The sequence below is a fragment of the Lolium perenne genome, chromosome 7 (assembly GCF_019359855.2).
Source record: "Lolium perenne isolate Kyuss_39 chromosome 7, Kyuss_2.0, whole genome shotgun sequence".
Classification (NCBI taxonomy): Eukaryota; Viridiplantae; Streptophyta; class Magnoliopsida; order Poales; family Poaceae; genus Lolium; species Lolium perenne.
This window is the reverse complement of record NC_067250.2, coordinates 97,174,364-97,201,546: the sequence shown is the minus strand read 5'-3', so window position 1 is coordinate 97,201,546 and position 27,183 is coordinate 97,174,364. Positions and strand designations below refer to the sequence as shown.

At 46.3% G+C, this 27,183-nt stretch overlaps 3 protein-coding genes across 3 annotated transcripts; 1 reads left to right on the top strand and 2 right to left on the bottom strand.

The window, feature by feature from the left end:
• Positions 1 to 1,150: 1,150 nt before the first annotated feature.
• LOC127316561 (uncharacterized) lies at positions 1,151 to 8,222 on the bottom strand. The gene is made up of 5 exons (XM_051346990.1): positions 8,112 to 8,222; positions 7,271 to 7,391; positions 5,577 to 5,963; positions 5,126 to 5,433; positions 1,151 to 2,095 (listed from the first exon to the last, which is right to left on the bottom strand). The coding sequence occupies exons 4-5, from the start codon at positions 5,208 to 5,210 to the stop codon at positions 1,434 to 1,436; spliced, it is 747 nt and encodes a 248-aa protein (XP_051202950.1). The 5' UTR covers positions 5,211 to 5,433; positions 5,577 to 5,963; positions 7,271 to 7,391; positions 8,112 to 8,222; the 3' UTR covers positions 1,151 to 1,433.
• On the bottom strand, positions 7,888 to 11,572 carry LOC127316560 (O-fucosyltransferase 13). The gene is made up of 6 exons (XM_051346989.2): positions 11,335 to 11,572; positions 11,156 to 11,247; positions 10,987 to 11,054; positions 10,635 to 10,723; positions 10,310 to 10,531; positions 7,888 to 9,056 (listed from the first exon to the last, which is right to left on the bottom strand). The coding sequence occupies exons 1-6, from the start codon at positions 11,472 to 11,474 to the stop codon at positions 8,318 to 8,320; spliced, it is 1,350 nt and encodes a 449-aa protein (XP_051202949.1). The 5' UTR covers positions 11,475 to 11,572; the 3' UTR covers positions 7,888 to 8,317.
• A 2,158-nt stretch (positions 11,573 to 13,730) lies between these two features.
• Positions 13,731 to 18,876, top strand: LOC127316562 (OVARIAN TUMOR DOMAIN-containing deubiquitinating enzyme 1). The gene is made up of 8 exons (XM_051346993.1): positions 13,731 to 14,219; positions 15,546 to 15,611; positions 15,724 to 15,807; positions 15,893 to 16,015; positions 16,576 to 16,628; positions 16,795 to 16,844; positions 16,920 to 17,020; positions 18,329 to 18,876. The coding sequence occupies exons 1-8, from the start codon at positions 13,746 to 13,748 to the stop codon at positions 18,599 to 18,601; spliced, it is 1,224 nt and encodes a 407-aa protein (XP_051202953.1). The 5' UTR covers positions 13,731 to 13,745; the 3' UTR covers positions 18,602 to 18,876.
• Positions 18,877 to 27,183: the final 8,307 nt, after the last annotated feature.

Sequence of the window (27,183 nt, the reverse complement as noted above, 5' to 3'; positions counted from 1 at the left end):
ATGGTGGATGAAGTGATGGTAGATTATGAGCAGTTAATCCTTGAGCAACCTGTAGATGAAGATGGGGAAATCAAAGAACTGGGAGAAGCCCTTAGAACCACCGTTCAATGGCGGAAGGAGAACATTGTGTTTCCAGGTTCGAAGCCAAGCATGCCACCTCCATCTCGTTCTCCGCCTCCTCCACTGCCTCCGCCGCCTACGCAGTCTCGCTCCTCCGCGTGATGATTCTCCTCTGCGCGATGATGAATCTCCTCCGCGTGAGAATACTCCGCTGCCTCCTCCTCGCCAGGAGACTCCGCCAAGTATGCAACCACCTAAGCAAAAGAGGAAGTTAAGTACCGCGACACATCCTAAAGCTCCGAAGAGATCATCAGCTCCGAAGAGGTCCAAGACTCCAGATTTGTTACCACATGAGAAGACTGATGAGCAAACCGACGCAGTCTCAGCCGCCGAGTTGAAGGCGTTTCTTGCACCGAAGAAGCCTGCGCCAAAGCTGTTTATAACACCGAATACAATGAACCACTTTGCCGAGACGAGAGCAAAGAAAGCTGAGTTGACATGTGATTATGACCGCTCTCTTGGAAAATCCTCTAGAGCGAGAAAAACGACAAAAAATGCCCAGCTTGGACAACATGAAAATCAGTCGCTACCCCCCTTCGTCGTGCACTCCTATGATGATCCAGAGACGACATCGCTGATCGAACGAGCGGCTAGAGATCTTGGAGGAGATGTTCAGTACGAAGATTACTATCCAATGGTTGAAGTCATAAAGAAGTATTGATACGGACATGATCTCATCAAACCTGGCGAGCTCGCGCGTCTAGGGACTCAGGTGCGAAGGTTGAATCAATGGTACCTGCAAGCCTGTCGGAACAGTGATCGCTACCTCACAGTGGCAATTAGAGATGAACACTACTTCCGGGGAAGGAGGAGATAAACCTTGAGTTTGAAGAACTATTTCAGTTATTCAATCAAGACGCCCTCGACAAATCTATCATCAGTTGCTACTGCGTGTAAGTGATTTATTTACGTAATTAAGTCTGTAGCTCAGCTCATTTATTTACACTAACAATTATCCTCACTATATTCTTTTTGTACGCTATATTATGCAGAACGAATATATTATGCAGAATGAAGATGCTCGAACGCAAAAGAGGCAAGCTCTATGACATTGGGTTCATTGACCCAAACACCGTTCATGAAGTTACGTTCGACGGTACGCCAAGGGCATAGAGAACAACATTCTAATATTTAGTCATGCTAACCTATACATAAGTATACAGTACAATGACATCATGCAGCGTACCCGCGAGGTACATGCTAGCCAGCCACAGGCTGTTGTAGCCTTCTCTGTCTATCATTTTGGTGAAAAAGAAGGACAAGAAAAAAAAACTTGTTTTCCTTCCACGTACACGATGATCAGAGCTAGTTAGTTAGCGGTTAGGCCCGCTAGGGCCTGCACTTCCCTCGCCTTGTGACCGATCCTCCTGCGGAGGCGGAGGCGGAGGCGGAGGCGACCCCGAGTGGCGCACCGGCGTCGAGGACGACGACTGCCCTGGCGTTAACCTGCCAGCCGCAACAGCCCGCAGGTCCACGTCGCCGCTCTGCAGTATGTGCGCGTACTGAAGGAGGTCCGGGAACTCCTCCCGAGCTGCCGCCGAGGTGTTGCTCTGCGGATGGACGAGCACCATGGGTGGCCGCTGCTGCGGCGGCAGCGGCAGCGTCAACGGCAATGCCGCGCCTCGTGCTGGCCCGGGCTGTTCACGTACCAACTGTCCGGTGGTGTGGCGGGGTGGTGTGCCGGCGTGTACAGCTACAGCACCGGCCCTGGGGAAGTTGAGCTTGGCCTTGGCACCCTTGAAGCGGAGCGCAGCGGCGTCGTAGGCGCGGGCGGCGTCCTGGGCCGTGTCGAAGGTGCCCAGCCACACCCGCGCAGCCTTCACGGGGTCGCGGATCTCCGCCGCCCATTTGCCCCACGGCCGCTGGCGCACGCCGCGGTAGCGTGGACGCTCGACGACAGTCTGCTGGTGATGCTGCTCGGACGATGTAGACGACGTCGACGCCCCGTCCTGAGGACCACTGTGTTGGCGCGCCACTGCATCCATTCATCCAACGATAAGCACGTATATATGTTGACAGACCATTTGAGGATCAAACAGAAAAAAATTGGTATGCATGGTAGTACTAGAATCTAAGTCTCGGTTCAGAGAAATTTGCAAAAGTTTCACTTTTCTTTAGGATTAAGAAATCGACAGCAAATTCGATTTTCATATTTACATGTTTTTGTATTACAGATGTTTATATTTGTTTCTATATTTTTTACTGAACTTTACAAAGTTTGACTTTAACTAAAGCTAGAAGGAAGTAAATAAAAAGAGAAAGAACAACACTTAAGAGATGATGATGGAGTACTGGTACGCCTATCACTCTATTGCCAAGCTGGAGAGGACGATTGTACGATGGTCCAGCCACGTAGGCTGACACATGGTCAGCGGGGACGTGAACATTTGGGATAGTTTCAGAGTTCCAAAGTCTAATCTTCTCCAAAACAAGGCTCGACACGTGGCTTCTATACGTAGGAAATCTCTTTTTTTAAAGACTAGGACAATGCCCGCGCTTTGCTGCGGAAAAGAAAAAAATTAGATAAAATAATTACATGACAATATTTCTTTTACTTTTTATGTTTTTTAGAAAAACATTATACTGAAAATTTGTTGGGAACTCTCATGTCTACTAATGTTGTGCCCGATGAAAATAAATTGGCCGTTTCAATGTTATAATCCATTTTTGTGCAACCACAACCAAAACTAAAAGGTTATATACTTTCTTCGTACCTAAAAACATTTTCCAACTGTATCTAAATATGGAGGTATATAGATATATTCATTTATAAAAACTGATTGGCTTTTTTTAGGATGGAGGAAGTACAAATCTTTAGGGACACAGTAGATGGAATTGCGGTACCCACAAAGTACATAAACATGAATCGGAAATTCAGTTCAACTCCCGGATGCATATGCTCCCCCACCCAAAAAAATATAATTTTAATTGTGAAAAAATCCAACAAAATATTCGCCAACTTAAGTGTGTTTGTACAGTTCAGTAAAAGAAGGGATAATTTTTTGGTTGATTAAAAAAGACAAAATATGTCCCACACAAAACATTATTTTTTAGCACCAAATTTTGTTTTTTTACACCGACCGAACAATATGCCAATTTTAATGTAAAAGACTTTGTGCGCAAGTAGCATCTAAACAAATAAACCTAAATTTTTCGTTTGGTATCTTTTAATGTTTCAAAATGTATCAAAGATGTATTTCAGAATAAAGGGACCATATAGTACCCAAATACCAAAACTTCACTACCTATATCAAAAATTCAAATTGTCTCCCAACAGAAATTAGCTACGGAGTACTTAAAATTCCCACTGTTCGATATCAAATTGCACCAAAGCAATAGATATAACGCTCTGATTCAGCAAGGAATTTGTAAAAAGCACTCGTATCAGGGAACCTCGTTACCTCTCCACTGGTTCCTTTTTTGCTCGACGCGTGTTCAGTCAGGAGACGTGGCTTCCTTTGTGTGATGCTTTGTGTGCTGGGTACCTTCTTGCGGTTTGTCTACCGATCCAGAGGAGGCGTTGTGTGCTTTCTCGCTGCAGAGATAAATCCATATATCTGCCAACATGTTTTACTGACACAACATTATTTTGATGTTATATGTTGACCGGTGCGCATGGAGCTTACTGGCAGCAGCAGCACATACATCGTTGTGTCCTCTAAATTCTGAAACATACGAGTCAAGTCGTAGGGAAACCCAGGTTTTGACGGAGATGCAGAGGTCTTAGTACTCTTGCTTCCCATATATACCATGTACTCGATCCTCGGCTCCCCTAGTCCGTAGCAGCTACATATCGAACACCTTGGAGGTTCAGTCCTTGCACCCTCCTCGGCATGTACTGGGTGTACACCTAGACGTTTGCCGGCGAACAGCCTGGCCTGAAGGTTTTGTCCCCGACATTACCAATGCCGAAACCGCTTGGTCTCACAACATGCAGCACTTTATCGGCACACAGCCTAGCTGTCGATCAGGGATGACATGAAGAGCAGGAGAGGACGATGGACGTGCTGGTGGGGCTCAAGTTGCTCATAGGGCTGGCCGCACAGCGGATCGTGGTGGTCCACGCCTCCACGGGCACATGTAGCAGGTGTCGGCGCGCCGGGATGTGGAGTAGCTCGATCGGCTTAGACATCCGTACCGCGCTGCCCGTCGAGCAGGTCATCCGCGAGCTGGACGTGGTCGACGATTTGACATCCTCGGCCTGCTCGAGTTCTACTGCTGCCTCATCTCCAAGATGGCCACGCTCGCCGATGCGCTACACGCGTAGGATTTGTCGTCGTTGATCGCGTCTCCTCGATACGATCTCACGTGTCCGATCGATGTCAAGTTTATATAGGGATCCATGAGGTAGAGGAGATAGGAAACGCGGCCGATTGGAAAAGAGTAGACACACAATTCACGTGGAGTTGCTTTGTTTCATCAAGTGTCCAGTTTCTTTCCGTTTGGTGTCCTTTTCATGCGGGAGAAGTTGGAAGGAAATAGCTGAGCTGATCGGGCTAGGAGTCTGGATGTTATGTATAAAAATAATCGGACCCAAACCAAGGATCGCAGAGAGAACGGACTTGGACTATGTTGGATTGGAAACCAACGGACCACGCTAGCTGGTGTGATCCGGATATGACTCCTCCTATGAACCGATCGTGCGAAGGCGATGGATGGAAGCCAGACGCAACGAACGAAAACAAATACACGCGACGGACAAAACCAATCAGCGACGGACCAAACCACGGAAACGCTTCTCCCTTTATTATTAGGTATAGATATAGATATAGATGAATATACGTAGGAAATCTCATTTCCACTCCCTTCTTTTTTGGATTTTTTTTTTTACTTTCTAGCTGTCCTGGCCGCCTTATCTAGAGTTGTCTACACAGAATCACATACTGGTACGGATCTCGTGTAGAAGGACATGGAGAGATCGAAGTAGCTAGCAAGAATAATCTAGATCGGGGACACGCAAAGATTCCATGGACACCAAAAGAAAAGGCAGCATGCACACACGTACCTGCTTGCTGCCCGGACACGGTTGCACCACCGGTGATGGTCGCCGGCCGCCCGGAGCTGATGACGTGCGTGAGCGCCGCCACCATGACGGCGAACTCATACTCCGCATAGCTCGTCGTCGTCGTTTGCGCCGCCGCCTCACGGAGAACCTCCAGCACGCCATGGTCGTCACCTCGTGGTCGCTCCGGTGGCGGCGGCGGAGGAGGAGACGAGCCTCTCTTCTCGCGACGGTTTCCCGGAGCTGGAGGAGGGCGAGCGCTTCCGCTTCCGCTCGGATGATCCACGCTTGCTGCCTCACTGTCACCGGTCCTGCGCGCAGAAAGGACAAGGTCCGGTCGATGGATATGCCGATGTGTCCTTGGCCTAGTAGCTGCTTACTTATGGTGGTGGACAAGAGAGCAAGGACTAGGAGGAGCTATAGGAGCAGGAGAGGTGATAAGGATGGGACTGACCTGCTTCAAGTGAGTGGGGGCACTTCTTTCCTGAAGCTTCTTCGGCCTTTATATATAGCCAGCCACCTCGATCTCATATGAATGACATACAATGGCACACGCTTAGTTCATAACTCATTTTTTATCACGATTCCCAATGTTAAACCATGGTAAATATGCATGTAAACTACACATTGTTACTGCCTTACCGCTGCCATGTGGAATATTTTGACAACATATGATTATTGACCGAATTGATGTCCTGGTGAGTTACTTCTGCTCGCCAAGGCTTCAATGATTGCCACTATTTGACCACTTTATCCGTGCTTATCGTCTTCGTGACTCGGTGCAGGAAATGCGCCGATGATTGTCGCCGTTGGTATGTTTCATGGTTTTCGCCTTTCCTCGCTGATGTGGTCGCACACACAACAAGAGTACAGTAATTACATTGGCGATTCTGCATTCGGCCACGTCTTGCAAGTACTCTCCCATAACCTGGGTTGTTAACTGACACTGCAAAGTCTTACAAATCACGAAATGGCCTCGTGTGCCCATATGAAAACTGTCCAGGAGGAGCGGATCGTATCGTAGCAGAGCCTATACAAAGTACACGTGCACATGTAGTCGGTTTGTGTGGATACAACGTACCAAGACACTCCATACATCACTTCAATTGTATGGTGCGGACATCCTTCACATCACTTCAATTGTATGCGTGGACATCCTTACTTCCATACATACAATACTACATGGCAGGTATGAGCAAAATACTCGCATACAATAGCGTAGCTCATTTCGAATTTCTTCACTTCATATGCATATGCTATTATTAGCTAGCTAACTTAGCTCAATTGACCTTGACATCTTTGTTTCCATCAAAATGATTACAACAATTTGCTCAACTAACGCTCCATTTAAACACTCTAGACTTGTTGTATTTCCTTGTTAACAGTTTTATGATTGGAGCAGAGAGACTATTTCATTAGAGCCCGTGTACAAAAACAAATTCAGAAAGCAACTGCTTTTGACAACATGCAATAAAAAAGCACACAGGAAACTACGAGGAAGTTTCAGCAAGTCTATCTAGGCATAGTCATCGACTTGGAGTACAAGACGTTCACACCAGGTCTAGATATCTAATGACTATCCCTCTTCCGTCCAAAGCCAGAAGATATAAAGTAATACTACCACTGTCTCTTTTAAGATGTTATTATAGTCTACATGGAAAAAAAAACTTGTGGCCACTAGTACGAGCAATATGCTGAAGCTAAAATTTTCATCAAACTACTTGCATCTGTCTACATTATGAAAATGTAAAATTTTCATCAAAATACTTGCATCTGTCTACATTATGAAAATGTAAAATCTCAATCAAACTACTTGCATCAAACTAAAATTTTCAGCTACTGTCAATAACTTACGAAAATGTAAAATTATGGTTAAAGGTGGCAATACATTAGATACCATATCGATGCACACAATGACAAGTGGAGACCTGCACAAGGAAGGGACACAATGCATCTCAAATGCACAAGTAATCTCCCTCAAGGAATAGCACGATTCATGCATTGTGACTAAATGAACAAACAAGGGAGGCTACTTCCATCTACTCCGATTCATATTACTTGATGCAATGCAATATAGATATATCTAGACACATTTTAGTTGTAGATACATTTATTTTAGCATCAAATAATATGGGTCAGAGGGAGTACCTCTGTAACTGCCTAACTGGAAAAAAGGGCAACTGAACTGCCAATTGTCATGTACCCTCCATTCCAGTGGCAGTCTAAAAAGCCCACTTGCTCAGCACCAATTAATGTAAGCTTATTGGCTCTGACGTCAAATATTAAACCACCAGTCACATAGATTACTAACTCAGACGTGGAGTAAAGACGCATATGGCACATGCAACTGCAAGTCTTGTTTAATGTTTCAATAGCCAGTGGGTGATTGATGCACACACTAGGTACATAATGGGTCATGCCTTCCATTTGGGGATTTCTTGTTAAACATTGTTCTTTTTTTTTAAACTTGTTAAACATTGTTCTCATTGACTTAGAGACGACCAACATCTGATTCTCCTTCTAGAAACAAAAATGATCTGGGCATCAAGAACCAAACAACTCCATAGCTAAAGAAATGAATAAGCAATTAAGCACGTAGACATTGTGATGAACAATAAGCATCAAGCCTTCTTTTGGTTCTGGACCCCCACTCTACAACCAACTGATGTACTTCCTAGTAGCGGACAAAATAAATAACAAATCACACCACTCGACAGTAGTTAATTTCTGAGCACTGCAGAAATTTTCAAACATTGTACAACATATTTAGCACTGAAATTTTTCCCCTTGTTGGTCATCCATGAACAAAATTTTCAACTTATCTAAACCCCTCAAATTTTAAGAACTGGGGCCTTTGCTATCCAGTTGGAAAAGGATATTTCAGAGAGATTCTCTAGGTCAACTATTTCTTACATGACCCTCTAAGCAGTCTAAGAGCAAACTCAAAGGAAGTGTGCGTGTACATGTATGTGCTACTAATTGAACTCACCGAAAAAAGTATCCATGATGCATGCCTGTATGAGTGACAGTAGCCCTTTCAACCAAGACACTCGTCAGCTTGCGAAGTCCCAGATAAAGAATAGTTCTTCCAAAGCCTGGGCATTACTCTCATTGCAGTAGCAACTCAATGAGAACGTGATGCATTAGTTGCTACTGATCCAAAGGCGGCCTTCGTGTTATATGGGCTCAGATGTGCTACAACTTGAACTCACAGAAGCAATGCTCGGGCAGAGCAGATCCCCTCCCCATGATATAGTCTTCTCGATGAGCATCCCACATGGCCTTAGCTAGTTGGTCCTCTGCCAGTCCAGCAGCCGTGTAGTTTGCGAAGGCCCTCCTACTCAATATCAAAGTCTTCTGTAGCCCTTGCACTGTTCTCATTGCAGTTACCATCTTATCCATATTTCCAAAGAACGTGGCAACGTAAGTGTCACTGTTGACTGAAACATAGTAGTCGAGAGCAGCTTTAGTATTGCCATGCATCCTCTCAAAATCTTCATGGGTCAGGAGAGACGATTTAGTATACATGTTTTTGTAGACTGAAGTGAAGCCATCTAGTTCCATTAGCCCATCGCCAGCAGCTAAATAAATGTTTGTATGTGTAGGAATTCCTAGTGCTTGGAGGATAAAGGCTGTTTCACTTGGTGTTAGAGGGCACTTTCCTCGGTTCCTCCACAAACGAGCAGCATCACCAATCAATACATTCCTATCTTGCCCACGCGCAGCTTCAATTGCTTCCATTGATTTGGAGGAAAGGCCACTGTATTCACATCGACTGTAGGCAACCATATCTGGTTCAAATCTAAGGTGAAGGGATAAAAAAGGTTTTGGTATGGCTTCAAGAAGCTCAATAGCTTTGGCTTCCACCTTCTTGTTCAGACGGAGTGCATTGTAGCAACCTTGGCAGTAAGAAGCTTTCGCATATGATGGATATCTGAAAAAAAAACCACATACATCACTATGGGAAAGTGGCCCGCACTTAAATCATTGAGATATCTGAAAAAAAAAATACAAGCCGAAGTAACACCAGTATGAGGTTCTCCCACTGTAATTTAGCAAAAAAAATCAGAATAACACACCAAAGTTAATGATGCAACTTCTAGGTACATACAGAAAATGAGACTAACCGTGAGATGATTGTCGCATTGCAAAGAGCAAACCATAGACTAACACAAACTAGGTTTATACTGCTAGTTATCTTAATGACTTGTGTCTCAATCAATCTTCAGCTTGTGGATTATACATGTAAATTTTTTTTAGGACTGATCAACCATTATGAACAGAGCTCAGCACCAATCTATCAGTATAGGTCATCGTATCACAAAGCGGATAACATGAAATCAAGATTAGGTCAGCTGAAGTGGTTGCAGTTAGTAAAGAAGTCATGCACCCAACAAATCAGGAACGTGGAGTCTTCATTACATGCATTGAATCTTTAGTTAAACAAAATTATCTCACGAGAATATAGTACTCCGCATATCAGTTTATTTATTCCAATTATAGTAGAACAAGATCAGTGCAATTGTTCAAAGATATTGGGGTGGGGCCGCAATGGCAGGGGCTACAAAGCTGTGAAGATAACTTTCACATTATTGTGTACAATTGGGGATAGCAAGCCCACCAATTTCGAAGGTTGATACATATATTCACTGCCAGTATTTGCAATGAGCAACAGAAATACAGATACAAAGAAACAATTGACATGGTCACATCAGACATCTAAATATGTAAATACAGCCAAATACATATGGTTTTCAACGCTGCTTGATGGTAGTACATTGTACATCGCACATATGCTATTTAAGAATTTTGCAGTCAATGATAAAACAAACCAGCTTCATATAATGAACTCCTACTAATGAAATATAGATATATTGTACTCTTATTACTGGAATATATATTTTTGAAAAGGGTTACTGCAAGACATGTACTTATGAGTTATAATATGAAATATGTGCCTTCCAATTACATAAAAGAATTTAAGTCCTTCACTAGTTCATTGCCAGCCTTATTATCATATACATTGTTTACATGATCCTAAGATCCTCAATAGCAGATATGACTCAAGGAATTTGACGTGAACAATCAACACAATAATTTGGGAAAGCATGACTACATTACTAAAATAATTGGTATCATGAAAACAGACAACATACTTCAGGTATCAACTAGATGAGTGGGCAATACCTATCTTTTCTTTGGCTCACGGCAGGTGTCAGAGAAATATAGCGATGCTCCAAAAGAGCCGGGAGCACTGTTTCGACATAATCAAAATGCCCTTTCCTTTTTCGGCAGTCAACGTTAACGGGCTCTTTCAGTGATATCTCCTCAGGCATCTCCTTCACCACTTCAACATAGCCTCTGGTCTGCTCAATGAAGTAATCAACGTCAAACACATCTGCAAAACCACTGACACATTGTTTCAATAAGCACTGGATCACTTTTCCAAACAGAAATGGACCACATAGCAACAGTTAGTAGAGGCCTTGGTTTCCTCGAGTGACTCTAGTACCTAGACTCATTCCAGTATGCCGCAACCTGGAACTTGGGCAGAACCATCGTCGCGTTCAGAAGACGCGCCACCGCAATCCCATCGCATAGCTGCAGAACAATTGCACCAGAGTAAATACAACAGAGGACATAACATAGTGAGTTGACACTGCGTACCGCTGTACAAACATTCCATACCATGCTACATGTTTCCTAAGCTAAATAACATGAATCCTGCTTATGGACTACACTAGCCTATACTTGTGCACCAATGCATGGTCAAATGATCCAAATCTAACAGTGCATACGAAACGCCTATACTTATTCTACTCCAAGGAGGATACAAATCTAAACAGAGGTTTGTTAACACATACGTCGCGCCGCAGCTGGTTGAGCCCGCCGTAGCAATCTACCCGGATGTACCCGTTCCTCGTAGGCGGTGCTGCACAAGGACAAAACCAAATCATCACCAGTACATGTACACCACAACTCAAGCAAATCAAATACCCTGACCCCGGAATCGGAAAGCGCGCGAGGCCTCACCGGGCATTGCCGTCCGCCACCACCCGCACGGCCGCCACTCCGCCACCCGCCGCTGCGCCCATATGAGCCGCGACCCCAGGGGCGAGCGCTCCCTGCAGGAAACCCAATGCGGGGGAATCTGTAACTTCCCGGAAGAGTCCAGAAGAACCTGGTATGGAAGGTCGGGGCGGGGCGCGTACCTGGAGGCGGGTAGGGCGAAGAAGGGTGCGGAGGAGCGCGGAGAGGCGAGGAGGAAGAAGAGGGCGGGGGCGAGGAAGAGGGCCGGGAGAAGGAGGCGTATGTGGTGGCGGGCCCAGCACGAGGACGCCGTCGACCACATGACCGCCGCCGCCGCCGCCGCCGCCGAGGAGCACTGGATCTGATCGCCGGCGCCGTCACCGCCGTCCTCCTGGGCTACGGGATGGGAAGTAGTAGTACTTCGGTCAGAGGGTGGGTCTCACCATTAAATCTGGGCCCATTAGTCGGATTTTGACAGAAATAACCTTTTGGTAAACAAAGGTCCCTCTACCTAAACTATTTCATTCACTGCACTAACCCTTTTGTCTTGGAGGGGCGCCACACAGAGTCCATGTGAACGGCGCCACACATCAAAATCGACGTGGCGCGCCGTTGACCAACCGACGTGGCAGGGTGTGTGGCGTCGCTCCCATCGACGCCACACATTATGTTATGTGTGGCGGCCAGAGCCGCCCAGCTCGACCACACCTCACTCCCCCACCCAAATCTTCTTCCTCCTCCTTCGACCAGCCACCCCATATCTCTCCCCCACCCAAATCTCTCACAAATCATGGTGGTTTTTGTTGGATCTGTCCGTGAAGTTCGTTCCCAGGTCGTTCCTTAAGGTAATCTCCTCCATTCCACTTGTTTTCATCCAATGAATTGATGAATTTGGTTGGATATAGATGTGAAACCCTAACTTGATTTGGCATGTGAAGTCAATTTTTTTGGAATCTTAGATTTGTTCAAGTAGGACGAGTGTTAGGGGTAGCCGGGTAGGTTGTATGGGTAGAAACCCTAGCTTGATTTGTTTCGACTATGGTTAACTATTGAACACATATATGTATGTGTTGTTCACATTATGCTAGGGATGGAAAGAATTGTTCATATTCATCACGTGGACAAGGATGCTTTCTTGAAGGGAAACCTAGAGCCGGACCCAAAAGAGGTTAACTTGGTGTTTGACCGTAGCCCTAGCTTTGCCGAGGTGGTAGCACAAGCGAGGATTGAATTGAATTGGAATGAGCCAAATGATGGTGTTGAGCTAGAGGGAAGACATAATGTGGGATTTGGAATGCACGTCCTGAAGAGTAGGGGTCATCTCGTCGGCCCTCAAGTGGAAGGTGTGCGTCTTCAGCCTCCACCGGTCGACAAGCGCGGTGATTGCCGCATCGTTCATGTTCAGCGGGCCCCAGCTTACAAGCGAGATGAACGTGAGAAAATTGGTAGGCTCAATATGCTCCATGTACCGCTCGTCATACGGCATGTCATGTATTCTACCGTGGTAACGAATCTTCAAAGACTCAAGAACCTACAAGCACATACAAACACATAATATTATATATCCGATGAAATAAAACAAGTAGTGATTACAAAAAAATATGAGTACCTTCCTTAGGTCCGCGATATGATAGGCCCAGTGTTGCCTATCATAGTATTCATCTAGGAGCCACGCCATTCTACATTTTTTTTCACAAATACAAACAATAACTACCATACTATCACCATACATGTTCTAAATTTGGTTTTTTCTAACAAATATGAGGCATACACACATACATTACAATATGGACTTCAACACATACATGAGAATACATCTAAGCATTTCTATCACCATATATATATATAAGCCATCACACATACATGAGAATTCATATCCAAATCTAGGGTTCATGAGAACAAGTGATTGAAAAAAATAAACAATCACATGTAGAGTTTCATATCTAGTGTTCCATGTCTAAAGCAATTCCAAATTCACAAAAAATAAACAATAATATCTAGAATTTCACATCTAGGGTTCATGTCCAAATCTAACAAAATCTATGAAATTAGTGGATGAACCGAAGGAAATCGAAGGAAAATATCTTGAGGAATAAATGGGGATCAATTTGGCTTGCCAGATATGTCGAATCCGTGGAGGATTTGGTGGGGGGAATGAGAGGCGGCCGCCGCCGCCGGTTCCGGGCAACCAGAGAAGAAAGAAGAGAGAAGAAGAAGAGGCTCGGGTTGGGGCGGGCTTGGGCATCACGCATAACAGAATGTGTAGCGCCCTTCCGAGCGGCGCCACACATTCAAAGTGTGCCTCCACACGTCCTGCCACGTCAGCTGGTCAATGGTGCGCAGCGTCGACCGCGCCACATCGGCCTGAATCTGTGACGCCGTTCGCATAGACGGATCCGAAGGACGTCACACAAAAGGATTAGTCCAGTAAATTAGTTGATCATGGGGTTATTCCGTGCTTTTCTTTGCTAAGAGAGTTATTTTTGTCAGAATCGCTCCATTTGTCACGGATAGTTATCCAGATCGAGAGGTGGCGTGTAGAAATGGCAGTGGTGGTGGTCCAGCAGGAACAGCATTTACTAACTTCCAGAGCATGACAGCTGGGTCCCCACCGTCTGGCCCACATGCCAGAGTCACGTACATCACCTGGGCCGAGATCTCGTCCCGCAGTAGCGAAAGGTCTCCTCCGCTCCGTCCCCCGAATCGAAGCCGTCGTCTCGTCTCGTCTCGAACTCCGTCCACAACCCCGCACGCGAAGCTGGCGAGGGAGGCGGCCGACGCGAGCGCCCGCAAGCGCAAGGCGGCGGACGGCGGCGGCGGCGGCGACACCGGCGCGGCCCCGGCCCCCGAGGACGCGGCCATGGGCGACGCGCCCCCGCCGGCCCCCGCGCTGCTCGCCGATGCGGGAGGAGGGGAGGGCTCGGGCTCGGGCTCGGGCTCGGACCCCAACCCGGACCCCGTGTCGGTGGAGCTCTCCATGGGCGGGGACTACTACCACGCCTGCTGCGGCGGCCCCGACCCCGACCCCAAGCCCGAGGGGCCCCAGGTGCCGTACGTCGGGAACAAGGTGAGCCACATCTCGGCTCCTCTCCCGCACATCGCGATAGATTTGTTCATGTTCCCGGGATGGATCATCGCGCGTAGTGCCGCTAACCCGGTGCCCATTTGTGGGCGACAGCCTTCGGGGTTCGTTCCTGTTTCGATCCAGTAGTATGCCAATGTTGCTACTGGCGACTACTCGTATTGTACTGGAATTTCGGTTGGTTCGCCAGTTGTCGTTTGAAATGGGCAAGGTGGCATAAGGGATTCGAATTTGGGTTGACAGGGAGCAAATCGTGCCCTGTTCTAGGATAATTAGGGGTTATCATTGGCTGTCTCAGCTTCTTGTTTAAACTTCTGGTCTACAATACAAACTATAATAGGCCGAAGGAGTTTGTCGTCACAACATGTGGATGTAAGGATAGCCTATGAAAAGCTAGGGGCAACTCAGCACTGGAAATGGAGCACAAATTATTTTTGTCATTTAATGAGATGAAATTATCTTGGAAGTTTGGCTGAGTCTACAACTGTGGTTTCTCTACAATGTTCTGTTACACTTGAACTTTGATCTTTCAAAATGAAATGATAAAGATCCATATGAGAAGCTGGGGAGCGACATCCATGATTCCACAGGGTTCCTAAATGAAATAAGATACTGAGCTTGGTCTCTTATTCTCTTTAGGCCTCATTCGGCACGGAGGTTTTTAAGGGGATTGAAGTGTTTAAGTTTTCTGGGCCAGCACAAAATCTCGCGAAACACCAGCTAAATTGTTCGGCACGCCGGGTTTGTAGCGGTTTGAAAGGGCTGAGCCTCAATTACTTCCGAGAAACCTGCCAAAACACGTGTGAATCAGACCGCTCGCTACCCCTCGCGTTTTTTCTTTCTCGCAACCCTGCCGTGCCATATCGGAAATAGCGGGGCACTCGTAGCTGCTAGCGATCGGAAATAGCTGAGCTGCTGCATGGAGGTACGCGCTGCACATCGAAGCCTGTACTCGGGACGCAGGATGTTGGTTACTCCCGACAGAAATCTGGTTGTGAGATATGCAAACCTGGAGTGAAACACGTGTTTTCACCCAAAACACTGCTATTAATACTCTTCATTACACTATAATCCCTGTCTACCGAACAAGCCCTTATTTGGGTCAAATTAGTTGGGTGTCTCAAGTGCATTTGGCGCTACTTGTGAATTCTGTTTTCCCACTGGGAAATGCTAAACACACTGTTATGGTTATCACTATATTTACAGTTTATTAATCAGTAACTTCGTACTCCTGCTTTTACTTTGCCATCCATACTAATCACTGATGTGCGTTATCAATTTATATGACTGGGCATCTTATTGATCTTGCAGGAACCGCTCTCCGCCTTAGCAGCAGAGTTCCAGTCTGGCAGCCCCATTTTACAGGAGAAAATAAAGGTTGTTGTTGGTTTGTCAATTCTAATACACGATAACTATATTTTATGTTGATCCTGTGTGTCATTTTGTGGCCCTTCAGTTTGTTCTTATGTTTTTCTCGCTCAACCTGCAGTTGCTTGGTGAACAATATGATGCTTTAAGACGGACACGAGGAGACGGGAACTGCTTTTATCGAAGCTTTATGTTCTCATACCTGGTATACTTTTCCAGTACTTTTTGTTGTTGTTTTTCTTGCAAAGTATGGCTATTCATAATTTGACAATCCTATGGGTTGCTGCTAGGAACATATCCTGGAGACACAAGATAGAGCTGAGGTTGAGCGCATCCAAAAAAACATTGAGCAGTGCAATAAGACACTACAAGGTCTTGGATACATTGAGTTTACTTATGAGGACTTCTTCGCTGTAAGTAAATGCTTATTTGTTTTTTTGCTTCTCTCCTGAGTTCTCCTTTTCTATATTGCCGCGGTTCCAAATTGTCTACTAGACTTCCTTTGACTAGTTTGTAGATCTCTCTCGGTTACAATTTCTTATATGTATCTCTGGGAACTTGCTTAGATGCCTCATTGGTAACCGGGGACTTGTGTTCTTGCTGAAAAGCGTCTAACCGGTGCGCATTGTTGACTATTAACATGGTTGTAATTATACTGCATACCCTTTCTCAATCCCTTGATGAAATGCATTGGTTTGTTGCTCTCTGTGGGTAAAATTGTCTGAGATATGAACAAGTTGTCTTAGATTATTCTTATTCTGTTTATGGTTATGTTTTGGGAGTTCTGCTATTGTTATTGAAATGCATAAAATAATGGGTAGTAAAGCTGCTCGCCCAGAAGAACTTCAACCTTGCTGAGTATGAATATATGAAATGTTTATTTGCTTTGTTAAATGCCCTTGAGATGTCATAATCTGCTGCTCGCCCAGAAGAACTTTAGCCTTGCTGATTTTTCCTCCCTCATTATCCTCAGATGTTCATTGAGCAGCTGCAAAATGTTCTGCAGGGACACGATTGTTCTATGGGGTAAATATTCTAGCGTTCTATTTGTCTCCTTGTAATGCGCAATTGCATATGAACAGAAGAAAACTCTTGATTGAAATGGGATTCCTTAACTGTTTGAATAGTATGGCATGGCTGTTATCAGATTTTTCTTTTGTAGTGAGTCTATTTTGTTTTCTTGTATCTCTAGGCCTGAAGAACTTCTTGAAAAATCCAGGGAGCAAACGATTTCCGATTATGGTTTGTACAACCAGATATATATATGATGTCTTTCTTGACTGTGCTGTCATTATCATCTAATTATGTCTACCTTAGTTGTCATGTTCTTCAGGTTTGTTACCTCTGGTGAAATTCAAAGGAGGGCTGAGTTCTTTGAACCATTTATCTCAGGCTTGACAAATTCGACAGTGGCTCAGGTTAGCATATTAGTTTTGTCCTTATATTTCTTTGTAACACACAGAACAAAGACATTCTATAAGGAATCATGTATATACTTCTTGTCCATTAGTACACCCTCCTGTTCGCAGTGCACGTCTATTTTACTGGCAGTTATCATTCTGCGTTGCATATCAATTGTGGAAATCAAGAGTGCTGTTCTCACAATACTCGCACTCTCTGATGCCGAATGTTGTCAAACAGGTTGACAGATGAGATTGTAGTATGCCATTTAATAGGTCTACTAATTATTTGTTGGATTTGGTACCTCGTTGGTGTTCATGTGGCCAGTATTCCTACAGGGCCAGTTTCCTTTAGGCCCCACTTGGAGTAGGTGTAAAATTAGTGTGGTTACCGGTTTATAGTACTCCATCCATCGTCAAAAGGCTGACTCAACTTTGTCTAAATTTGCTGGTGGCCACACGAATTTTACACCTATTCCAAGCAGCCCCTTAGAAAGATTATGTAAAGCTAAAACTTGGTGTAATTCGAGTAGGAGCATAATTAGCAGCTCTCTAAGAATAGAGTATTCTTCAAGGGATAGGGCTCTTTGATTCCGAGGAACTTCATAGCAGGGTTTTAAAGGCGAAGCGTCCAAGTGCTCCCCCTCCGCCTTAGAAAAACGCACGCCTTTGGCGCCTAGACGTCCAAAGCGTCCGCCTAAGCGTGGGCCCCCCCCCCCCCCCCCCCCCCCCCCTTCGCCTTAGGACGACTTGGCGCCTTTAAAACCATGCTTCATAGAAATTCCAGAGGATGCTATGCCTTATGAAATATTCCTACGTAGCTTGTTTGAATTTGTAGGATTGGAAAAAAGGGCGCACCCAGTGCTGTAAGCTCCCACACATTGTGGGGTCTGGGGAAGGGAATTTCTAGGCAGCCTTTCCCTTGCTTTTTATGCAAAGAGGCTGATTTGAACCCAGGACCTCCAGGACACAAGTGAATGTGGTCTACCACTGCGCCAAGCCTGGCCTTCAATTTGTAGGATTGGAAACAATAGGAATTTTTTCTTTGGATTACCTTGCATGTTATTTCCAAAGAAAAATTACATTTGAGTCCAACCTCATGGAAATTTTCCTCTGTTTCTGTGATAACTATGGGAACCATCCTAAGTAAACATGTTAGGACATGAAATGACTTGTTTACCTGTCTTTCTGGTGGAGCAATACATGCATGCTTTAACCTTTTCTTTTGACAAAATTTTCTGGTGTTATTTTTATCCTTGACCTGGTAACCCATTTCCATAGACATGCAACCGAGGGACTGACCCTGATTTAAAATTTGCTTTGCAGTTCTGCAAGGCTTCTGTGGAGCCAATGGGCGAGGAAAGTGATCATGTGCACATTATTGCTCTGTCAGATGCATTAGGGGTGCCAATCCGTGTGATGTACCTAGACAGAAGCTCTTGTGATCCTGCCAACCTAAGCGTGAACCACCACGATTTCGTCCCTGCTGCCAATTCCTCTGAGGGTGATGACGCAATGACATCAGCTCCTGCTGATGAGAAACCTTACATTACTCTCCTGTACCGGCCTGGTCACTACGATATCCTCTACCCAAAATGATCACTGTCTGATGGAACAAGGTTGGTTTCTGTCATGAATTCAGGCTGAGAAAGTGCTGTCCAGAACTGTGTAGTCGTGTTGATCGTGCATGCTGCCGAAGGCGGCCTTATAAGAGGGATCTTGTGTGTTCTTAGGAAGCTTTCGGGAACATGTTTTTACTTGCCACTACCCTCTTATCTCAAATTTGTAGTTCTCATTGCTGCAAGTGTACTCTGGTACAACGACCTAACATTGCGATTCGACTTTTGAGAATATCATGTGGACATCGTGACTAATCGTGGTTCTTTTTCCCTGGATTATTTACTTCTCTGCATTGAAATGCTTCACAGTAGCAGTCTGTTTCTTCTATTGAAAACTGTTGACATGATTCTTGAGGTGTGCTTCTTTTTCCTGAATTGTTTTTACTTCTCTGCATTGGAATGCTCAATGGTAGCGCCATGTTTCTTTTATTTGGAGCTCTTGAGATGATTCTTGATGTGAATGGCACGCCGAAGCCGTCAAACTTTTTAATTTTTTATTTGGGCCTGCCCTGAGGAAGATCTGTAGTTTGCAAGATATCCTGCTGCAACAGTTGCAGTCACTCCGCCTCCATTTTAGTACGTTCTCTACACCCAGTCTAGATTCAAACGAGAGATGGTAGGCCAGGTCAGTTTAGGAATTGGAATGTTAGCTCGGTGCCTGTGTCTCCTCTGTGTTTTTTTTTCTGTAATTGGTCTGTTACTAACATCTGGTTCACGGTTTAGGGCCTCTTTGTTTGGGCTGGCTGTGGCTGGCTGCGGCTGGCTGTGATGCTGTGCAGGAAAAGCAGCTGTGCAGGAAAAGCTACTTTTTTAAGTTTTAGTCTTTGGTAACATGGCTGGCTGTTTGGTTGTGAACCAATAAATTGTTTAAAATGTAATGTGTATTTGTTAATTCGGTAATGTAAGTGTAGAAAATATATACATCACATGTATTACCAAAGTCACGAGAAATAAAGAATACACCATATTCGCCAAAAAAAAAGACTACACCATATTTGACACCATAACATATTGTAAATCCCTGTAAAAAAGTTCTAATTACTCACTATATATATTGCAATACATAACGTTCAGTGAAAGACTTGGTCTTTCGAACACAAAATTCGGAGAAAATAAGGTCTAAACATAAACTAGATGGATAGGGTGGGGCGTTGGGGAAACGTCCGCCAAGAGAAGAACATGCTCGCGGTGAGTTCCTGCTAGGACCGACACCACATAGCTCCCAGTCAATGAGCAGGGATGGGGCGGGCATCCTTGGCAGGCCGACCGCAGATGACCTCCCGGTTGAGGAGGTGGAAGGGGCGGCAGCGCCGACGGACGATCTTGGCCAGGGACAAGATCGGGCGGTTGTCGGGGACGATCAAAGGCGGCGCAGCTTCGATCTTCTGGGCATGAGCTTGGGCGGCGGGGCGGCTTTGAACTCCTGGGAATGGCCTCGGCCGGCGGCGGTCAGGGACGAGCTCGAGGGGGCAGCTTCGGAGGGGACGATGTCCTCGGGAGGAACATGTCGCCTGGGTGGGGTCTCGGGGAGGGGAGGTCGGCTGGGAAGAAGGGAGGAGGGACACGGGAGAGGTAGGATGGGGCACAACGGCCGACGACGGGGATGACCAGTATCCGGTGGGGGGAGGCCGGACCTGCAGGGTAAAGGGGGTGGCGGCCCGCACGGGGGTGGGCAAAGATTTGGGATCTCACGGTGGCTCAACGGTGGTAGTTTTCCTGTAATTTCTCGAAACGAAATGGGCAATCAAAGATAACGTTTCGGGAGGCCACGAAAAAAGCTCGGGAAGCACCTCCTACCCGTGCTTTTTCTTCTGTGTGGGGAGGGGACCTGCTTTTGGAAAAGCCCACAGTGCAGCCAACCCCTTTGTTTCATTTGCCCTGCTTTTTTTCTGTGGAAAGCAGCTAAAAGCTCAAACAAAGAGGCCCTTAGTCTTCTGTTTTTATTTTATTCTGACCTGATAGGCTTTCTGTTTCTGGTTCGGAACTGCCATTTTATCCAAACTCTACATTTCAATTAAACCGAAACCTGAGAACCATAGACTTTGGTGATTGGGGGAAGAAGTACCACTCCTACACTAGGCATAGCCTGGTGCATGATAAGTGAAGTTCTAGGTCAAAAGCCTTTTCTGGTGGAGAAACAGAGCAAAGTGGAAACAGATTTGCATTTAGTGGCGGTGAACTATGATATTGGTACCAATCAAGTCAATCAAAGGCATGATGCGGTTGGAGAGGAAAAGGTTGACAAGCCGGCCGAGTTGACTCCCTAGAGTTATGCAGGTTGGTCTATCGGTCGGGGGCTGAAACTGATAGCCATCATGTTTCTTGCACACAACTTGTTACAAATGGTTGGCAACTGAACAAAGTTATTAACAATAGACACTCTGTTTTTATCAAGGGGAACACACCGTGGTTAGTGACAGTGACACGAACAGGATATCATATGTCTCGATTAATTAATCCAATGCTATATAGTACTAACCAGTCGCTCTCTCATTTCCTGCACACCAGCCACCAGGGGGGTCAAAGAAATAATCTCTTCCCATGTATGCCGGCTCTTACCTTTTTGTTGCCATGCAAAGGGGTGACTGACCGGTTGTTGCTTGGTGTCTCTCATCTAACGTCAAGAACACACGAAACCCTCAACTTCGTGGATGAGACAATCTTTCATGTGAAGGGATCAGCCCCTGATCCTGCGGAGATTAGGACTTAGGAGGCCGTCTTATGATTGTTGCGGCATACGGGGAAATGGTCAGTTGCCAGTTTTTCTGATTAATTCTGCTGGCATCTTGTACTGGTAGTCTGGTACTAGAAGCTGTCGGTTCTTTTTCTCTTTTGAGAATGTAAGCAGCTTTCAGGTTTTTTATTTGAGCATAAGCAGCTATCAGGTAGTGATAGCATCATGAGGCGTAAGGGCATCTCCAGCGGCGCGACGCAAACGGTCGCTCGACCGTTTGCGTCCGCTTTGGTCGTAAATGCATCTGGCACCCTCTCCAGCGGCACGACGCAAAGTGACCGGGCCGTCCGTGAGACGCAATATGCGCCAGGTTTGCGTCTCGGCGGACGCTGCGCGGACGCGCAAAGTGTCCGCTGCGGTCTCCATCGGGCCCGCCTGGCAGCGAGCCTGCATGGAGGGCATCGCTTCCGCGGCCATCGCTTCATGATCGGGCCGCTTCCGCGTCAAGGCGCAGCCTTCGCCATGAATGCCGCAGCTTCCTGTTCTGCGCGTGCGGCGCCTTCAATGGCATCGTATCCCGTGCGCGGCCGCCCTTAAAAGTCCAGCGGCCGCGTTGCTCCTTCGCCCACAGCTCCACTCGCACCACAACCGCCGCTGCGCCATGGGGAAGAAGAACGACTTCGAGGCCTCCGGCAGCGGCAGCAAGAAGGTGCCGCTCCCCGTCACGGTGGGGAGGCTCATGCACGGCAAATGGGTGCCGTGCGACGCCTGGTCCGGCGTGCGGTACTGGCGGCCGGCGGCTCAGCTGCCGCCGGTGCCCATCCCTCCGATCACTCGCGCGCGAGCCCGAGCGGACCAAGGAGATCCGGCGCAGAGGCGATATTCGCCGGCGGACCTCCTCGCCGATCCGGCGTACGCCATCGACTCGGAGAGTTGGCGTACGTACTGTCCACGGAGACGGACAATGCACGAAGGGCTGGCTTCATGGGCGACAGGGATTATCCCTTCGACCCTGCACCGGCGGCTCGTCGTCAGCAGGCGCCGACGCGACGTGAGCAGCCGCAGCACAACGACCGCGAGGACGAGGACGACGACGACGAAGCGTACGCCGTGTACGACGACGACGACGACTACATCGAGGCGCTCGCGTACCATAGCGAGGAGGTGAAGGACGACAGCGAGGACTACGTCGGCCTCGTCTTCCACGAATGGCAGCAGGCCATGGCGGAGGGCCGGAACTTCGAGTTCCCCGACAACATGACGGACGACGAGATGGCCAAGCTCGGCCTCCTCGTCTCCGAGTACGACGCGCCTGTGCAGCCGCCGTTGCCCCGCTACGCCACCGCTGTCATGCCGCCGGGGCCGTCCGCGGATGAAGCCCTTCGACAGGCGCTCCTGGACTCGGTGGCGCCTCCTCCACCGCCGCCACAGCCTTGGGCGCCTCCCCCACTGCCGCCACAGCCTTATGGCTGGGCTCCTCATCCGCCGCCACAGCCGCAGCCCTGGGCGCCTCCACCGCAGCCTCAGTCGCAGCCTCCTCAACCTCGAGCACCACGATCGCGCCCGGCGTACGCTCCCCGGATGGCTACTGGCCGTGGGACGTACCGGAGGTCATCTTGCTCGACAGCGACGAGGAGCAGCACGGCGACGATGCGCAGCAGTAGGCGTTTTAGGTTTTTTTTTATGTTTTCAAGTATGTAAGTTATGTTTCAGTTTTTGTAAATTATGTTTCAGTTTAAAAAAATGATTCGTCCTAAAAAAATGCGTCGTGCCGCTGGAGCCACCCCCGACGCAAACGGACGCGCGGTTGTTTTCGACCAAAAGGGCCGACGCAAACGGACGCGCGCGGACGCTAAAATGCGTCGGGCCGCTGGAGATGCCCTAATATCCTTGTGTCATGCACGGTGGACTGAAGAATCTCTCAAAGGGCCGGGCGGGCCCGCAAGGCGGCACGACAGAAAGCCGAAACTCGAGGTGGAGCGTCTCCTGGCCCTGGCCCCTTCTCTCTTAGAAAAGGTTTTCATCATCTGTTTCTTCGTCTGTAGTTTGCTCTTTTCCAGTTTCCGCTATAAAAGAAAACTGGGACTGCACGTCTTCCGTAAGCTTTTGCGTTGGACTGGAGCGCAGGTGCCATGATCGTTGTTCCATCGGTGGAGTGGCACGACCACTCTCGGTGAGAGTACGGCCGGTTTGCAGGAGATCAGAAAGAGATTGTGTGTACCCGTTTGTTGCTCGTGGTCGGTGATGCCCATCAAGATCTCAACTGGTTTCCTTATCGTCTGGAGAAATGCATCAATGCTTTGTCTCCATCAAAATATCGTGCGAGCTCGGCCACTGGTGTTGGTGTAGTGAGACCTCCTTGGCGCGTGCACCGCGTGTCACCGTGTTTAATTTGCCCAACAGGGGGATTATTGGCCACGGTACCACGGTCACTATTACTCCCTCCGTCATCATCAAATAGGTAAACGTTTAGGATCAAACTTTAACTATGAAAGCGTGTATCTCTATGTTTCCAACACATTTTAAAGTTACGAGAATTGCTTCTCTCTTATCGCACGGAAATCAAACTCAATAATATTTAGCACATGTCATCTTTATTTTCTACATGCGCTTAGCTTATTGGAGGTCCAAGAATTAAGCATGAGAGATATTGATTTGCATCTTCCCAATGTAATTATCTTTTCACTTAATAATATCTCTTGAAAAGCTTGCACGTTCACTTATTTGTGCACGGAGGGACTAGACGCTAGAGTACGGGCTTTTCTGGGTAAAATAGAAACTTTATTATTCCGTTCATCTTAGTATTAACAAAAAAAATCTAAATTTTGGCAAATCCAAGACAAGTTCCATGTGACGAAAGAAGTAGATAGAATGGGTTATACATAGATCAAGATCCAGCATCCGGGTGACATCTTCAGTACCGGAGCCTAACCAGAATTGTGTTCGGGGCTCTACCCGAGGCAAATTAGCTAAGTTGTGTGGCTAACAACAAAATGACTAAGTTTCACTTTTACTTAGACATAAACTTAATATTGCGAAGCTATTGGTTTAATCCTAAAACAAAGTGTAGAAGGTGTGATAGATTTCTTGTAGTTGTGAGCAGTCCGATTCAACAATGATCGGCAGCTTGCTATGATGGAGCGTAAGCTTTTGGTCACCCTGCGTTCGGCCTCTGGTGCACTATCACGTTGATGGCGCGTGATGCACACGTCCGTTGAGAACCCCAAGAGGAAGGTGTGATGCGCACATCAGCAAGTTTTTCCCTCAGTAAGAAACCAAGGTTATCGAAACAGTAGGAGATGAAGACCACGTGAAGGTTGTTGGTGAAGGAGTGTAGTGTGGCGCAACACCAGGGATTCCGGCGCCAACGTGGAACCTGCACAACACAATCAAAATACTTTGTCCCAACTTAATAGTGAGGTTGTCAATCTCACCGGCTTGCTGTAAACAAAGGATTAAACGTATGGTGTGGAGAATGATGTTTGTTTGCAAAGAACAACAGAGAACAATGATTGCAGTAGGTTGTATTTCAGATGTAAAAGAATGGACCGGGGTCCACAGTTCACTAGTGGTGTCTTTCCAATAAGATAAATAGCATGTTGGGTGAACAAATTACAGTTGGGCAATTGACAAATAGAGAGGGTATAACAATGCACATACATATCATGATGACCACTATGAGATTTACTTAGGGCATTACGACAAAGAACATAGACCGCTATCCAGCATGCATCTATGCCTAAAAAGTCCACCTTCGGGTTAGCATCCGCACCCCTTCCAGTATTAAGTTGCAAACAACATACAATTTCATTAAGTACTGTGCGTAATGTAAACAATACAAATATCCTTAGACAAAGCATTGATGTTTTATCCCTAGTGGCAACAGCACATCCACAACCTTAGGGGTTGCTGTCACTCCCCCAGATTCAATGGAGACATGAACCCACTATCGAGCATAAATACTCCCTCTTGGAGTTAAAAGTATCAACTTGGCCAGAGCCTCTACTAGCAACGGAGAGCATGCAAGATCATAAACAACACATATATGATAGATCGATAATCAACTTGACATAGTATTCCATATTCATCGGATCCCAACAAACACAACATGTAGCATTACAAATAGATGATCTTGATCATGATAGGCAGCTCACAAGATCTAAACATGATAGCACAATAGGAGAAGACAACCATCTAGCTACTGCTATGGACCCATAGTCCAAGGATGAACTACTCACGCATCAGTCCGGAGGCGGGCATGGTGATGTAGAGCCCTCCGGTGATGATTCCCCTCTCCGGCAGGGTGCCGGAGGTGATGTTCAGAATCCCCCGAGATGGGATTGACGGCGACGGTGTCTCAGTAACTTTTCTCGTATCGTGGCTCTCGGTACTAGGGTTTTCGCGACTGAAGGATTATATAGGCGAAGGGGCAGAGTCGGGGGACGCTCGAGGGGCCCACCCCATAAGGCGGCGCGACCATGGGTGGGGCCACACACCCCTATGGTGTGGCCGCCTCGTCGCCCCTCTTCGTCTCCTCTTCGGTGTTCTGGAAGGCTCCGTGGAAAATAAGACCGTGGGCTTTTGTTTCGTCCAATTCCGAGAATATTTCCTGTGTAGGATTTCTGAAACCAAAAACAGCAGAAAACAGGAACTGGCGCTTCGGCATCTTGTTAATAGGTTAGTACCGGAAAATACATCAAAATGATATAAAGTGTATATAAAACATGTGAGTATTGTCATAAAACTAGCATGGAACATAAGAAATTATAGATACGTTTGAGACGTTTGAGACATATCAAGCATCCCCCAAGCTTAGTTCCTACTCGCCCTCGAGTAGGTAAACGATAACAAGGATAATTTCTGAAGTGACATGCTACTATCATAATCTTTATCAATACTATTGTAAAGCATATGAGATGAATGCAGTGATTCAAAGCAATGGTAAAGATAATGACTAAACAACTTAATCATATAGCAAAGACTTTTCATGAATATTAGTTTCAAGACAAGCATCAACAAGTCTTGCATAAGAGTTAACTCATAAAGCAATAGATTCTTAATAGAAGGTTTTGAAGCAACACAAAGGAAGATTTAAGTTTCAGCAGTTGCTTTCAACTTTCAACATGTATATCTCATGGATAATTGTCAACACAAAGTAATATGATGAGTGCAAATAAGCAAGTATGTAAGAATCAATGCACACAGTTGACACAAGTGTTTGCTTCTAAGATAGAAAGAAATAGGTAAACTGACTCAACATAAAGTAAAAGAAAGGCCCTTCGCAGAGGGAAGCAGGGATTACTCATGTGCTAGAGCTTTCTATTTTGAAAACATGGAAACAATTTTGTCAACGGTAGTAATAATTCATATGTGTTATGCATAAAACCTCCTATAAGTTGCAAGCCTCATGCATCGAATACTAATAGTGCTCGCACCTTGTCCTAATTAGCTTGGATTTCCATGGATTATCATTGCATTACATATGTTTCAATCAAGTGTCACAAAGGGGCACCTCTATGCCACCTGTACAAAGGTCCAAGGAGATAAACCGCATTTGATTTCTCAATTTTGATAGATCTCAACTTGAGGACATCCATACCGGGACAACACATAAAACAGATAATGGACTCCTCTTTAATGCTTTAAGCATTCAAGAACAGATAATATTCTCATAAGAGATTTGAGGATTAATGTCCAAGCTGAAACTTCCACCACGATACATGTCTTTGGTTGGCGGCCCAATGTTCTTCTCTAACAATATGCATACTCAAACTATTTAATCATGGCAAATCTCCCTTACTTCAGACAAGACGAACATGCATAGAAACTCACATGATATTCAACAAAGGTGTACCAGGTTGATGGCGTCCCCAGAAACATGGTTACCG

What these genes read in the sequence shown, in the direction of transcription:
- LOC127316562 (XM_051346993.1), top strand. Translation starts at nt 13,746, where the DNA reads ATGACAGCTGGGTCCCCACCGTCTGGCCCACATGCCAGAGTCACGTAC. An exon ending in CTTATGAGGACTTCTTCGCT is followed by an intron (nt 16,016 to 16,575) that starts GTAAGTAAATGC and finishes CATTATCCTCAG; the next exon opens with ATGTTCATTGAGCAGCTGCA. An exon ending in CAAATTCGACAGTGGCTCAG is followed by an intron (nt 17,021 to 18,328) that starts GTTAGCATATTA and finishes TTTGCTTTGCAG; the next exon opens with TTCTGCAAGGCTTCTGTGGA.
- LOC127316560 (XM_051346989.2), bottom strand. Translation starts at nt 11,474, where the DNA reads ATGTGGTCGACGGCGTCCTCGTGCTGGGCCCGCCACCACATACGCCTC. An exon ending in TTCGCCCTACCCGCCTCCAG is followed by an intron (nt 11,248 to 11,334) that starts GTACGCGCCCCG and finishes GGTTTCCTGCAG; the next exon opens with GGAGCGCTCGCCCCTGGGGT. An exon ending in GTGGCGGACGGCAATGCCCG is followed by an intron (nt 11,055 to 11,155) that starts GTGAGGCCTCGC and finishes GTCCTTGTGCAG; the next exon opens with CACCGCCTACGAGGAACGGG.
- LOC127316561 (XM_051346990.1), bottom strand. Translation starts at nt 5,210, where the DNA reads ATGGTGGCGGCGCTCACGCACGTCATCAGCTCCGGGCGGCCGGCGACC. An exon ending in CGTGTCCGGGCAGCAAGCAG is followed by an intron (nt 2,096 to 5,125) that starts GTACGTGTGTGC and finishes GAATGGATGCAG; the next exon opens with TGGCGCGCCAACACAGTGGT.